Raw genomic sequence first — 15,000 nt, forward strand, 5'->3', positions numbered from 1 at the left:
CGGTGACCTTATCCTCCTAGAGATTTTCTCTTTTATTCCTCATTTCGTATTGGACTTGCACGTGTATATTTAAGCCAGGATTCCTTACATCGTTATGGAATATCGGGGCCCCAGATGAGTACCATTCTGCTGAGATAATTATCTCTCAATGCGCTATTTCTAGCTACACCTGAGTGTGCTATTCTAGAAATCTCTAATTTTGACAACAAATGTTCGCACAGATTTATGCTACAGTATGTGGCACGCGCTTCTGTGTGTCTTTTTTCAATAGATTTCGTTGGATGTGGTTCATTCTCTTAGAAGCTGCGGAAACGTCACTGCACTTTATATCCTTTTAAATATTTAAATTATGGACACTTTACATTATCCCTATATTTAATAGTTTATTAACATGCAAATAAGGTGCATGCCTTTCAGGCAAAAGGTGACACATTTTGTGCTTATTTGCATGTTATTTCCCAGAATCCCTTGCTGCAGTGGGAGCACTGTATGCTAGGTGATAATGGTGAAAGGCAGGGTTACAGACTTGTCTAAGACATGTGAATGTGCTCACAAGAGATATTCTTTATTGGCTATATGCAAAGGGTGGAGGTTTCTTGTCGCCTTTTTCACCCACCATAACTTAAATAATGTGTATGGTAAACCTACCCAGCTTGAAAATTGCAAAGCCAGTACAACCAACCTCACACTGATGAGACCCAAAAGGGTACTTTATTGTACTTAATATAAAGGCAGAAACACTATTTCTGTCATGATAAACAGACCACAAAATCCTTTGAAAGCAGGATGGTAAGAAATACAGGGCGAGGGAACAGACCAACTGACTTTGTACAAGCGTCACAATGAATTGTGTTATGTGGCTAACACACTTAGATCTCTTGTTAAACAATATTATCCCTGTCCCAGTCATTGATATCAGCCCAATTATCACTTACGTCTCTTGCTTTCCCGTAAAACGCCTCCTGGAAAGAAGCCTCTAGCGAGCCAATGAAAAAAACAGGATGGCAGTCACCATATCTGGGAGGGAGGAAACACGCATACAGGTAAGAATGTGTAATACACCCTTTATTTATGCTGGTAATGTTTTATTCAATAAGAAAAGAGAAATCCAGTAACAACCAGAATCTTTACGAGTCAGTAGGTTCTGAAGAGCGGAAAAAAGTACAGAGATAATCTCAGGTGTGCTGAATTGTCCTCAAACCAGCTTGTACAATGACCTGCATTCTAAGTTCTGTTTTTAAAGTCCAGCACCCATGGCCCTCCTAATTTACTATATCAGTGCATGTTAATGCAATTGTACTATTATCTCCCCTTGCACTGTGCTTTATGCAGATATTGTAATAATATACACATACAATGATCATGATGTGAAGCTCAGATCCCTGATTGATCCCCTAGAGCGCATTGCAAAACATTCTTGCACCCTCTTGTAGGGAGAGGTTCAGCTTACTGAACTGCACTTTACCTGGAGGAGAATTCCGCTGTGAACTGGAGCAAAGCATCACCTTCGTTTTCAGCATTTTCAGGCACTTGGGAAACAAAATAAAGGTTCTTGAAAGAGTGTACGTGTGGCAAGGGGATCTCTGTTTCTGGGTTTATATGACACATTGAGGTACAAGAATAATTAGCGTTAAATCAGAACCTATGAGAATCAATTAGTCACTGATTATTCTTTATTACCCACCTGCAGTGCATCAAAACAAAAACTTTTTTGCACTACCAAGTACAGGGGTGAAAAACTCCAAGGGCCACCAACAGGCCAGGTGTTAGGGATATCCCTGCTTCAGCAAAGGTGGCTCACTGAGCAACCGATTGAGCCATCTGTGCTGAAGCAGGGATATCTCAAATCCCTGGCCTGTTGGTTGCCCTTAAGGACTAGAATTGGCCACACCTGACCTACTACATCAGCTACATTGTGTTTTTTGAAGGCCAGTTCCCAATGCAGGGGAAAAAAACTGAGTCAGCTGGCATTGCTATGTGTCATTTGCAGCACATGCCAATTCGCTGGGTAGTGGTGGTGTTGCATCTATGACCCCATGTGGCTTCCAAACATTACTTACTCATTGGGGACTTTCCGAGTGCAGATGAAGATGCCATGCCAAAGATTTCGCCATCATCTACCCCGAACTCTGCAGCATCTTCAAAGTCATCTCCATCACTGTCGCTGATCATGTGGACATCTGTGCATTGCTGGGGCATGAAGCAGGACAGCGAGTGAGGGTGGGCACCAAAGGCGGCCACATTATGCCAAAAACCCGGCATCAAGAGAACGATAACAATATTTTCTATTTATTTAGCACCTTTCAATGCCAGAGCACTTTACAAATACACTCCAGTGGCATTTCCCACATCCACGTCTGTGTTTGAACCATGTATGACTGTCCTAGTGCAGGAATGATAGACACCGTATTAGAAGGTATCAAAATGTATTTAACTGTAAATAATCTACCAAAATGAAGAAAATTACCATGTACATTTACAAAAAATAAAAGTGCACCAGGAGAGAGGCCAACACATAGCATATACAGAAATAAATAAATAATACGGCAAATGCCTTTGATTAAAGAATACAATGATTTAATAGAGAATGATACCACCCTTGAGGAAGGTCTTCGTTTCGCTCCGTCTCTCTCCTCTGTGATAGGTTACACTATTGACTTCCAATACATGTTCAGTGAAGCTGCCATGTAAGCAAGTAGAGGATCCAGGGCACTTCGGATTTGCAAAAAAGGATTTATTCGCTTAGTGGCACACACAATGTTTCGAACTTCAATCAGTTCTTTAGCAAGTGCCCTGGATCCTCTACTTACTTACATGTATCCTGAGAATACACCAGACAGGTTTTTTCCTGAACCACGGAGCACCGGTACTTTAAACGCAAGTATATTGCTAACATTATAGCATTTAAGGTGTGCAAGACTAAACCTCTGACCATATTACAGTAAAGCTGCCATACATGTTTTGGGGAATATCCCTAAAGTATACCAACCTCTTGCGACTGCTCTCTGGTTTGGGCCGTGGAAGTTCTTCTTGCCACGGTGAGCCGATGACATGGATAACTCAGCCCTGACGATGCCAGCGTCATCTGTGCCACGGCATGAAAAAAGGAGAGAAAATGCAATGGATTAGATGGCAACGCCTTCTACCCGGCTGCAATAATCCCCCCAACGAGCAAAGGGGTAAAGGTGCAGTTTCCCTAATGCACACGGGAGTTGCAACAAAGTGAAAGCAATCAGCCCTGTAACACCTTGTCTGCCACTTTTTTCAATAATTTAAGATACAGGTTAAGGCCTTTAAGCCTACCTGTGAATAGCACAGCAATACCCAACATACTGATTGCACACTTACTAGTTATTATGCTAGAAAGGGTCAGTGGGAGGTTTTGGAGTTAAAAGAGGGGGAAAGTACACAGCCATACAACACCTTTTCTGTCATTGTATCTCTAGTTGAACATGGCCAATGAGCTTTTCACATATAGACCCCTATGAGCACAACAGAATGCAAGAATATGCCATACAGCAGGGGTGGGTAATTCCAGTCCTCAAGGGCCACGAACAGGTCAGGTTTTAAGGATATCCCTGCTTCCGCACAAGTGGCTCAATCAGTGGCTCAGTCAAAGACTGAGCCTCTGATTGAGCCACCTGTGCTGAAGCAGGGACTGATTGAGCCACCTGTGCGGAAGCAGGGATATCCTGAAAACCTGACCTGTGGCTGGCCCTTGAGGACTGGAGTTGCCCATCTCTGCCATAGAGACTACAATATATGCAAACACAGGACATACGCGGCAACAATTTCCATGATGCAGCGACCAGGTCTGAGAGATAAAGCAGCTATTACAGATATCACAAAGACCAAAAACACAAATACGCTATAGACTTCTCTGCCAGAGAATAGGTTAAAAGGGAACAGTAACACAACTAGTATTTGGAAACTGAACAGGCGGAGAAGCTCGTCTGAAGTTAGAGCGCAGAGACTTTCTGTCTCTCTGAATGCCCCTGACAGACTGAGTGTTGAACTTGCGGTCTGCCCTGAGGGAAACAAACCTTTCATTCTGCCCCAGGGGAGACCAGCAGAGGGGCATTTTATTTCCCGAGCACAACATCATCCTAAAATTAACAGAGCAGCGCGAGGTGTGGAGCGGCTGGTGACTGTCAGACATAAACTTTCCAGCTTGGCTTCTGTTGTGGATATATTCATGTGAATGACAAAGTATATTCCCTCGCTGCTTCCCGCTGCAGAGGAGGACCGAACGGTCACAAGCATGGGAAGATAATGAGGCCAACCTCCAATACAGACAATAGATACACAACATTACCCCTTCACTGCCAGGCCTGTAAACCATTACATTGCAATGCCTTTCAGGGCCCTATGACAGCAAGACAGCATTCAGCTGAAAGAGGGGGGAGTATTTAAAAAAGGTTTGGCCCCAGTGGTAAAGGTGGTGTCTGAGGTGGGACGGAGGATCTTGTTCAAGGCTTAGCGCCTGCTCCATCCCAACAATATTACAACATGTAAAGATAATGAAATCATATTTTCCTAATATTACCTTGTGCCACACTGAACAGAGCTGTGATGCACTGGACGCACTATAAAATAATCATAACATTTTACAGGGGCAATAACCTGTGTTGAGATGCAGCAATCAGCCTGTCCAGATACAGTGACACAGCTTAGCAATTAAAAGGTCTTTTAGAAACGTCATTAGGGTGCCTCTTGGGGAGACTAATTGATACGTGATATTGTGAAGTGAATTACCAATATAGATAGCTACTTCTCTAACCAGTGAGAGCAGTAGGGCGAGGATACAGTGTGCTGGGAGCATTAGACTTTGCATGCTGTCAATACAGTCTCTAGCTTTCCTTTGGGTTCTGGGTTTGTCCTATTCATTTCCTTTCATTCCCTTTCTCTGTACGTATTCCATCTGTGCTGGGGGGATGCTCGGTGCATCAACTAGCCTAACAGTAAGGAATCCAATGCATACCCCTTAGTTTTCATGATACCCTCCATCTTCAATTCCCACAACTTGACCATTTTGTTACTTTGTGTATGGCATCTGCAATATTTGGAAATGAAGGTAACCTGCTTGTGAAACAGATGTGTAGCAGAGCACATGATGAATTGGTTTCCAGCTCTCTGGCAGTGCAGCGGTTCAGATAGTGTGTGTAATAAAAGGCAAAATGTGGAATTCTCTGCAGTGCCCTGAGGATTTGAACAGTCAGAGGTCAGACAGTGATAACAGCAAATATTATTTAACTTCTCCTTTTCAAATGCAAAGTTTAGACTGAAAAACCTCACAGAGCATCCACCCGCCTCTCAGATTCATCAAACCTGCGCCAATCTCCAACATATCGGTGTTTAAAGTCCAAGTGTAAAGTTTGCAAGTTCCATGTAATATGAATGTCCTGTCATTTAATGTAACCATGTATCATCATCATCACAACTCTGTGCCCAGGACATACGTGAAAACGAGCGGTAACTCTCAGTGTATTACAGCCTGGTAACACATTGTATAAACACAACATGACTTTCCTGTGCACATCTCACACTTGCATTTCCTAAACTGCCCGGCTTTCTATGTTAAGTCTCTCCTGCTATTTATTAGTGTGTTTGTAGATTAGTAACACGCCACAAAACATTGTATTTTAGAAATGTAAATCGCGTGTGCAGAGCTTTCACAAACACGTCTGTCTCTCCTACACGTGTAAACCAGACCTGTGAGGTTTGGAAAAACTCTATACACAGCATAACATCTATGAGAACTTCTCTCATTAGTCCATATAAAGTACAGGCATACCCCGCATTAACGTACGCAATGGGACCGGAGCATGTATGTAAAGCGAAAATGTACTTAGTGAAGCACTGCCTTTTCCCCACTTATCGATGCATGTACTGTACTGCAATCGTCATATACGTGCATAACTGATGTAAATAACGCATTTGTAACAGGCTCTATAGTCTCCCCGCTTGCGCACAGCTTCGGTACAGGTAGGGAGCCGGTATTACTGTTCAGGACGTGCTGACAGGCGCATGCGTGAGCTGCCATTTGCCTATTGAGCGAGATGTACTTGCTCGTGAGTGTACTTAAAGTGAGTGTACTTAAACCGGGGTATGCCTGTATTACAACTTATGATGTACTGGTACCTACACTTCTCTGAGAACATTCATCTTTTGTCACTTATATTGATCATCACTGTGTGTGTGTGTCTCACAGAGCACATTATTTTTATTTCACTCTAGCCTTACTACTTTCCCCTGGCCGGGCATTAAATCACTGTACATAATGTGTTACATGTTGAAACAGGCAGATTTAGTCATGCTAGTTACAAACTGAAAGACGACCTGTTTGAACTGGCCCAGTGCTGAAGATCACCTCCAGTGTGGCAAATGAGCCCTTTATCACAGTTCTTTTCCTAATTATAATTCAGCAATAATAGACGCATTAAACAACTATACTATAGTGAGGTTATGAGTTGCAATCACAGGATCAAGAGGTTTCTGATTCCCACGTGCCTTGTCCTTATTGTACACATTGTATTACCCCTGTCTGTCAGTAGGGACTGATACTTAGTACTGAGTTAGATTACAGTCTCCATATAACGTATGATGGGAGCCACTGTCAAAGATGATGCACTGGTCATTTTGGTCTTCTATGAATTTGCAGCTACTTACTATTAACCCAGGTGCTCTCAACTCCAGTCCTCAAAACCCACCAACAGGTCAGGTTTTAAAGGATATCCCAGCTTCAGCACAGGTGGCTCAGTCAAAGACTGAGCCAGCGATTGTGCCACCTGTGCTGAAGCAGGTACCGATTGTGCTGAAGCAGGGATATCCTTAAAGCCTGACCTGTTGAGGGTCTTGGGGACTGGAGTCGCGAACCCCTGCATTGACCTCTTTGATTTGGTATGTATGGATTTAGCACACTGTTTACCATTGGTAATAGATCAGTAAGCGTTGCTGCTGTTCCCGAATGCAGTAACAGCAGCAACGTAATATACTGCTTTCCAAAACATACTTCTTTATGGCATTTCAAAATGGCAGCCACTGGCAATTTACTAAGTGCTACTTTATAACTCTGTCCTGATCACTGCAGCTTGGAATAGCTGCAGCTTTCTCATCAGTGAACTTTAATCTAACCACAAGCCAGTTTGTTAACTGGTGTGTGTGTGTCTGTGTGTCTCTGTATGTCAAAGGATTGATATGGTAAAGAGGTTTGTCTTATTTTAGATCATCTTCAGTAAGAGTTATCTAAGCAGGGCTGAGCCTTTAACGTGTCTCTGCTAATTAAACAAATCCTTCAGAATCTTCAATCAACAAGTCAATGCTCCTAGTAACTTTGTTGGTCCAGGATATACATGCCGATTCATGGGAGTTCATCACTACACTCACAAGTCTCATCTTTAAATGCTGTACACGAAAAAGAGACCAGTGAGGTTTGAAATGTTCTATACATGTGAAGAGACCTGTGAGGTTTGGAAAGCTCTGTACACGTGAAGAAGAGACCTGTGAGGTTTGAAATGTTCTATACACGTGAAGAGACCTGTGAGGTTTGAAATGTTCTATACACGTGAAGAGACCTGTGAGGTTTGAAATGTTCAATACACGTGAAGAGACCTGTAAGGTTGGGAAAACTCTGTACAAATTATGAAAACAAGGAATATGCCTTAAATGTTATGTTTATATAGGGGTTGTCAGGCATATCTTACTATGTCATCAGATAGCGGCTGGGGAGAGGTCACTGACCTACAGAGTACTCAGTGCTGAAAGAGACCAGTCAGAATGCAGAGATCTGAGATAGAAAGAACAGAGCGTCGGGTTATAGGGGCAGTCAGAGGTTTTGGAGTTAAAAGGGGGAAAGCACACAGCCATAAAACACCTGATCTGTCATTTTAACAGTAGTTGAACACCAACCATGAGCTTTTCACATACAGTATAGACCCTCGTGAGCACAACAGAATGGAAGCAAATGCCACAGAGCATCCAATATATTCAAACACAGAAAATACGCGGCACAAATTCCCAAGATGCAGCGACTCAAAAACACAAATGACTTGCAGACTTCTCTAGCAGGAAAAGGGCTGAAAGGGAACCGCAAGAAAACTAATATTTGGAAACGGAGCAGATGAAGCAGCTTGTCTGAAGTTAAGAGCGCGGAGACCCGTGAGGTTTGGAAAGCACTGCACATTATAAAATTCACCTCCTCTTGTTGGTCGTTGAAGCGCTTATTTGCACTATGTACAGCATTATATTATTATGTCACGTGTATCACTGCTGTGAAGCGCTATGTACCTGGATGGCACTATATAAATAGACATAAACACATACACACACTACTGGTCATGAACCTGCTGTTTCAGTCCATCATGAGGAAGGCCCAACATTTTGAATGAAATGCTGATTTTCTAAAATAAACCTGCAACAATATTCTACTTTATGTGCTCGAGAGGCACTGCCAAGCTCGGGACCATACACTGGTTCTTAATGGTGTACTGGGCCACATTTAAGATGGCAGTCCATGTGATATCCCCTCTCTACACTCTCTCTGCCCCCAATATGCCTTACAGTTCATGTTTACATTTTATCTCGAAACCTTTTGGCTTAAATCTGATCTCTGTTTAATGACCCGCACCACCGTACAGAACCAACGCAGAGATTTGTAGCAGGTAAACAGGATTTGGGGTTTTCTGCAGAGTAACGGAAGAAAGGAGCAGGGCGTCTCTCTGTGAGGTTATAATGCCGGCATCATTCCGATTCTACGGAGATAATTACTGCTGACAGCTTTACTCAAGGTTCATTTCACTCTGCTATTTTCCACCAGCTCGGGGTTCAGCCGGTCCCAAAAGCCCCACCTCTCACACCTGTTGTGCCTCTTCATGTTACGGGGCCAGTTTGGGCATGTCACTTCAAATTAGCGCGGTGCTGAGTCGCTAACAGTGGCAATTACTTATCACAGGTTCAAAAAAAAAAAAAAGTTTCTAATTTAGCCAGAAGTACAGTGTCAGAGTAGGGAATTTAAACTTGTTAACACAGGCAGGGTGACATTCATCTGAGACAGGCCCAACAGATAATGTTCTCATGGCTGATATTTGGGCTTTGTTACTAAAGGAATGCAGTTAACCCAGGGGTGGACAACGACAGTCCTCAAGGGCCACCAACAGGTCAGGTTTTCTGTATATATCTGCTTCAGCACAGGTGGCTCAATCAATGATTGAGCCACCTGTGATGAAGCATGGATATCCAGAAAACATGACCTGTTGGTGACCCTTGAGGTCTGGAGTTGCCCAGCCCTGGGTTAACCCCTTGTCGTCCTGAGCTGAAGTGGTTAAAGGTGCAGCTCTGTCTCATTCTGAACTTCTCCAGTCGTTTCCAAGTTTGGAGAAACCCTCCTGTACAGTGGTTTTGCGGAGGCACCCCCGCAGCGTAGTCTTTCACAAAGCTGGCTTCTATTTCGGTTCTAATAAAACACCAACCCCGCTCTATTGTTTTATCCTCATCCGCACGGGCTTGTCGGAGCTGTGCCACAATGCCCCGACCTTCGGGGACACCCTGGCCCTTGAGATATTCGGCCTTTATGCCACTGGATAAGAATACTTGTTTGGCTGGCACAAAATGGCCACACCAGGCTCAGCTTCTCGATGATGGACAATAAAGAGCCGTGTCACCAGCAGCAGATCACGTTGTGACCATGTGCACATACTTGTAGTTCTCCGTGTATTCGGACTCCTGCACACTGTGGCAAGTGGTAGAGGCAGGTAGCTGAACTCATTATTCTTTTATTCACACCAAGTCCTGCCTTTCTTCTGTAAGCCTTATTGAAGAATAACAGCAACATTAAAAAAAAGGGGGGGGGGGGATTCAAGGAAAGGTAAATTATATTAAACTTTACCAGGAATTGGGGAACATGACAGTTCCTAAAGGCCGCTGGTTGAAAAGAGGAAGAGGAAAAAGGGTCAGGGAGAGACCACCAAGTTACAATGTTGCAACATAACACTGAGGAGTGATGGCTGCCTCAGAACTGGGGAAATATGCAGAGAGGTTCTAGGACACCGTGTCATTTTTGGGGACAGGCGAGTAGGAATGTCTCCTTTAATCGCCCATAAGAGCCGCTCCATGACGTCAGGATTTCCGCCCCACTTTACAATGCCCCTTCTTTACTCCCCTGCCAAGTCATTTTGAGTTTCATTAAAAAAAAACTATTGTATTTTATGTAAACCAATTGAACGCCAATGGAACAGCTTTTGACATGTCATTTTCTAGACGCTGCCTTTTATGGACAATGGGAATAGCATAGTAACAAATTATCCATCTATATGTAAAAACATGTGTCCTTATAGTAACATAATAAATAATAATTTTATGGCACGTGCAGGAGACGCCCGTGTGCCACTAACTACTTTATATCAAAAAATACAGGAAGACAACACTAAAAACCCAGGACCCCACATGTATCCATGAACTGACCTTACACTAAGGTGATGATACACTTATACATACCCAGTGCTGATCACCACGTGCAGGCAGATGTGCAAGGATAGCCGCTCTCGCTGGCACGCCTTGTGGTTACCGCTACATCTGATGCGGTCACGGAAGGACTAAATCATTTATCTGCATTTTAACCCTGTCTCGGACAGTGATTGCTTTGCACTGCATGCCACCTGGCAGTGAACTGGTTTTGATGCATTGTTCACCTGGTTGATTTGTATTTATTTCCTTATCTCTTTTCTCCCAGCTCACAAGGGTCCATTGCAACAGTGTCTAACGGGAGCACTGCACCAAAACCAGAGCAAAGTGCTTAATCTTAACACTGTGTGACCCTCCGCCAATGTATTGAAGTGCACTGCTCCACTTTTTGGGGAGCGGTTATAAAAAGGAGTGGTGGAGCCAGCGCAATATTATAATGACTTATGCCTAAAACGGGTGCCATTTTCCGCTTTATTTTAATGTAATCCGCTACACTTAATTGGCGTCAGCCTCTGCTCCAAAGACATCTGCGTCACGTGTAATAATCCAGATTTGAAAGATTCATGCAAGAATCAAGATGCGGCTTCTCCCCAAGGACTACAGATTGCACCGTACTGATACATATTCGCCACTGTTCCCCGAGCAGCCTCTCGCTCTCATACACCAAAGGAGCAGTGTACATGAAAACAGTTTCTGCTGTGTGTACATGCTTTATCCTTGGCCATATTTGATAGGTGAGGATCTCATCGCAGAGGGATTCACTGATAAGTCTCTGGTTCGGCCAATATTGTTGCTCTAAGCATTTTAAGGATGGCAAAAAAAATGGCCGCCTCAAAGTACTTGGCCAATGGTCAAATTAATTTTGAGCAACAAAATATTCTCATTATTCATCGTCACGCAGGGCATGATGACATTACTTATGACCAGTATCTAAACAGACAGGATAATGCAGTTACACATGACATTAATAGAGGATCAGAGTTTTAATTAAGATATACAGGTATAACCCGCATTAACGAACGCAATGGGTCCAGAGCATATATGTAAAGCGAAAATGTACTTAAAAAGTGAAGCACTCCCTTTTTCCCACTTATCGATGCATGTACTGTACTGTAATCGTCATATATGTGCATAAGTGATGTAATTGTAACAGGCTCTATAGTCTCCCCGCTTGCGCACAGCTTCGGTACAGGTAGGGAGGCGGTATTGCTGTTCAGGACGTGCTGACAGGCGCATGTGTGAGCTGCTGTTTGCCTATTGGGCGATATGTCCTTACTCGCGAGTGTACTTAAAGTGAGTGTCCTTAAACCGGGGTATGCCTGTACATTGAGAGAGGGAGGGGGTGGGGATTTAACCTAAAGTAAAAATGAGGCCACATTACACAGTACCATTATACTTTGCAGTATGTTCCCCCGACTGAAAAAACGGAGAGCTTGCGTTTCTAATGCTCGAGCAAAAGGTGTCAAAATTCGGGAAGTAATGACAGAAACAATTAACGTAACAGAAACGAGGAGCTTAGCAGAGGCGCAGAGAGCCTGCAGCCACTTCTAAGAAGCATTTTTGGCACAGTGTGTCCCCCTGCTTAGATTTAATGAGGTCTTATTGATACTGAGCTTCCTGATTATATGAACCAACGTGTTTATACAGTAGAAATTCTTTTGTGAAATCAGGCAAGAGAGTTTTGCTCTGAAAGAACATACAATGTTTAATAAAAAAATAGAATGCTGGAAATACTTAAGTCGCATTAACCCTTCCAACCCACCCCCTGAAACCGTTTATTTTACAGAACAACATGGCCTAATACAGGGGAGCTCAACTCCAGATCTCAAGCCCCCCCCCCCCCCCCCCCCCCAACAGGTGAGGTTTTCAGGATATGCCTCCTTCAGCACAGGTGGTTCAATCAGATTGAAGCAGGGAGTGATTGAGCCACCTGTGCTGAAGCAGGGAGTGATTGAGCCACCTGGTCTGAAGCAGGGATATCCTGAAAACATGACCTGTTGGTGGCCCTTTTGGACTGGAGTTGGCCTCCCCCTGCCTTAGCCCCTCTTTTCCTGAAATTGTTTAGACCTTTCTCCTAATTCTATATAAATTATATTGGCACCATTTTTAGGGGCACCAGGTAGCTAATTTGCCGTTAAAAGTGGCTCGCATTGTACGTTCGAATTCAATATCGATCGATTACATGGACTGTAATATATATCTGGCGTAAAAGGTTTTAAAAGTCTACAATTCTTAACCCCTTAACCATAGTGGCCAGGAGGGCATGTCCGTTATGGTAACAAAGGTGTTAATAGTTCTGAAACATCACCTTATCTTATCTACCCATTGCATGGCATATACACTAGTAAGGCATCACCATACAATGTCTCACTAACCGCTATGGCATACCAGAGGCGAACCCCTTCATTTCCACCTCACCCCCAGGTCACCCAAGACCATCTTCAACCCCCACCCCAACATACCTAACACCCGCTGCCCCCCACCACCATTACATATATGGAAAAACATGGGTGCTCTAAACATCCCGGAACCAAAATACAAATAAATCCATATAATAAAGAGACATAGGCTTCTAAATGGCGTGGGTAAGCTACTGGGTGAGATAGTAATTCAAATGAACCTGTAGATATCTTCCTGAAGACCACAGTGAATAGAAGGTGACCCCCCTCCACTGAGTCTCATTGGAGACCATAATGAGTAATGTTCTGAAAAAGCACTCATCCAGATAAGTAGCCCTGGTAACGAATCCAAGAATAATTCTTGTACCTTACCCACTCTTGGCGCCAATGAAAGTCTCTTGATGGCGTGTCCAGCCACTGATGAAGGTAAACCAGCTAGAAAAAATGTGCAAATAGCACACAGCAGCGCACTGCCAATGAAGAGGAATACAGGTGTATAAAAATAGAGGATTTAATGTCCAATCATAATGACAAGCAAGGGGTAAAGACCCTCCTACGCGTTTCACACAATAGTGCTTTATCAAGAAGTCCTTGATAAAGCACTATTGTGTGAAACGCGTAGGAGGGTCTTTATCCCTTGCTTGTCATTATGATTGGGCATTAAATCCTCTATTTTTATACACCTGTATTACTCTTCATTGGCAGTGTGCTGCTGTGTGCTATTTGCACATTTTTTCTAACCCCACCACCATAAAACTGAAACACAGGTACCTTCGCTGGCAAGTACCTTGTCGGCCAGGGGGTCTCCGAGACTAAATATAGTGTGGTTCAGCAGAGACCCCCAGGTTCCCCACATGTAACAGAATTTGGGGCAGAAACAATGGCTATCAGGCCATTAACCAAGTATGGATTATAGGTCTGTAGGCCATGGGAATAAATTGGAAAAACAATGCCGTACCATCCTCGTAATGTCAGATGCTAGGAAAGCTTATTCAAACATGAAGTCCTCAACACGTGGTTCCAGCCCAAATAAGGAATCAATGACCTAAAGTGGGGAAAAAATGTTCCCCAATATCTGAGGTCATCAGTAAAGGGGTCACTGCCCATGATATAGCAAGCAATCTGATTGGTTGCTTTGTCACACAACGCCTTTCATGTGATATGCAACAGCCTCCCATTCCGCCTCATTTTCCGGCAGAGACAGGACATGTGAAGAAGTGGGGTGTCCGGGGTGGGAGGCGAGGCCCCCAAGGAGGGGTGGGAGGGGTTAACCCTGTGTATGCCCTGGCAGTTAGTAAAACAATGCAGAGCCCCTTTGGCTTTCAATCATTACTTCAGATAATGTGAGGTTCAGAACTATTAACCCTTCAGCATGCCGTTATGATCACTATGGCTAATAAGCGGTTAAAGTTCTTATGATTTTGTGTGTGTGTGTGTGTGTCTGTGTGTGTGTATGTTTTATTCCCAACTCATCCGGGCTGCCAAGGTTTTCCATTTCCCACCCTGAAATAGGCCGCATAAAAAAATGGCCCTCCACAGGGCTGAGCGTCTCATCTCATTATTGAATAGCATGAGAATGGGTAACTTTGGGGGGGGAAAAAAATACTCGTTTGCATTGTGGGGAGGGGGGGTTGCCAACTCCATAATTTGTTTGCACTTTTTGTGAGAAGAAATGGCGGAAGCGCACACTTCATAATATATTAAACAGGGCCCTGTGATAAGGACAATACTTCAGAAGAAAGAAAAAAAAAGCACAAGCCACCATTAAAGCCCAGTGAATGCTTTCTTAAATGTAATGTCCAAAATATTGCTTTTTTTATTTGGCAAGAGAAATAATGAAGCAATTGCATTATCCCCTCTCCCCCTTTTTAACCAGGATGGAAACTGGGGTGTCCCCTCAGTCAAACCGTGCGATTTTCAGCAGGGACGGCCCGGTTCCCGAGATATGTACCGGTACGGGTATAATTTCCTGCTTTCGTGCTGGGTTTTAAATGGCCATCCAACAGGAAGACTCAGCGGGTCACATTGCCGCTTGCGATTGGCCTGCGTGATTTAAACAGCCATTTTGTTTTCCCTAGTGGGACTGCAACACAGGTGCCTTCGCCGGCAAGTATCTTGTCGACCAGGGGGTCCCAGCGACTAA

The 15,000-nt window shown here is 43.7% G+C and overlaps 1 protein-coding gene across 3 annotated transcripts in view; it reads right to left on the reverse strand.

Moving 5' to 3' along the window:
• The window catches only part of FAF1 (Fas associated factor 1), a 216,483-nt gene that overhangs the window by 71,815 nt on the left and 129,668 nt on the right, over positions 1–15,000 (reverse strand). For all 3 annotated transcript variants that reach the window (XR_012804075.1, XM_075616310.1, XM_075616309.1), the window contains exons 9-12: positions 2,990–3,085; positions 2,061–2,190; positions 1,466–1,529; positions 936–1,017 (exon numbers count right to left, since the gene is read on the reverse strand). Coding sequence is in view for 2 of the 3 variants with exons in the window: in XM_075616310.1 (XP_075472425.1) it covers positions 936–1,017; positions 1,466–1,529; positions 2,061–2,190; positions 2,990–3,085 (372 nt within the window). In the remaining variant the exon portion in view is untranslated. The remainder of the gene's footprint in view (positions 1–935; positions 1,018–1,465; positions 1,530–2,060; positions 2,191–2,989; positions 3,086–15,000) is intronic.

This window comes from Ascaphus truei, chromosome 10 (assembly GCF_040206685.1).
Source record: "Ascaphus truei isolate aAscTru1 chromosome 10, aAscTru1.hap1, whole genome shotgun sequence".
Lineage (NCBI taxonomy): Eukaryota > Metazoa > Chordata > Amphibia > Anura > Ascaphidae > Ascaphus > Ascaphus truei.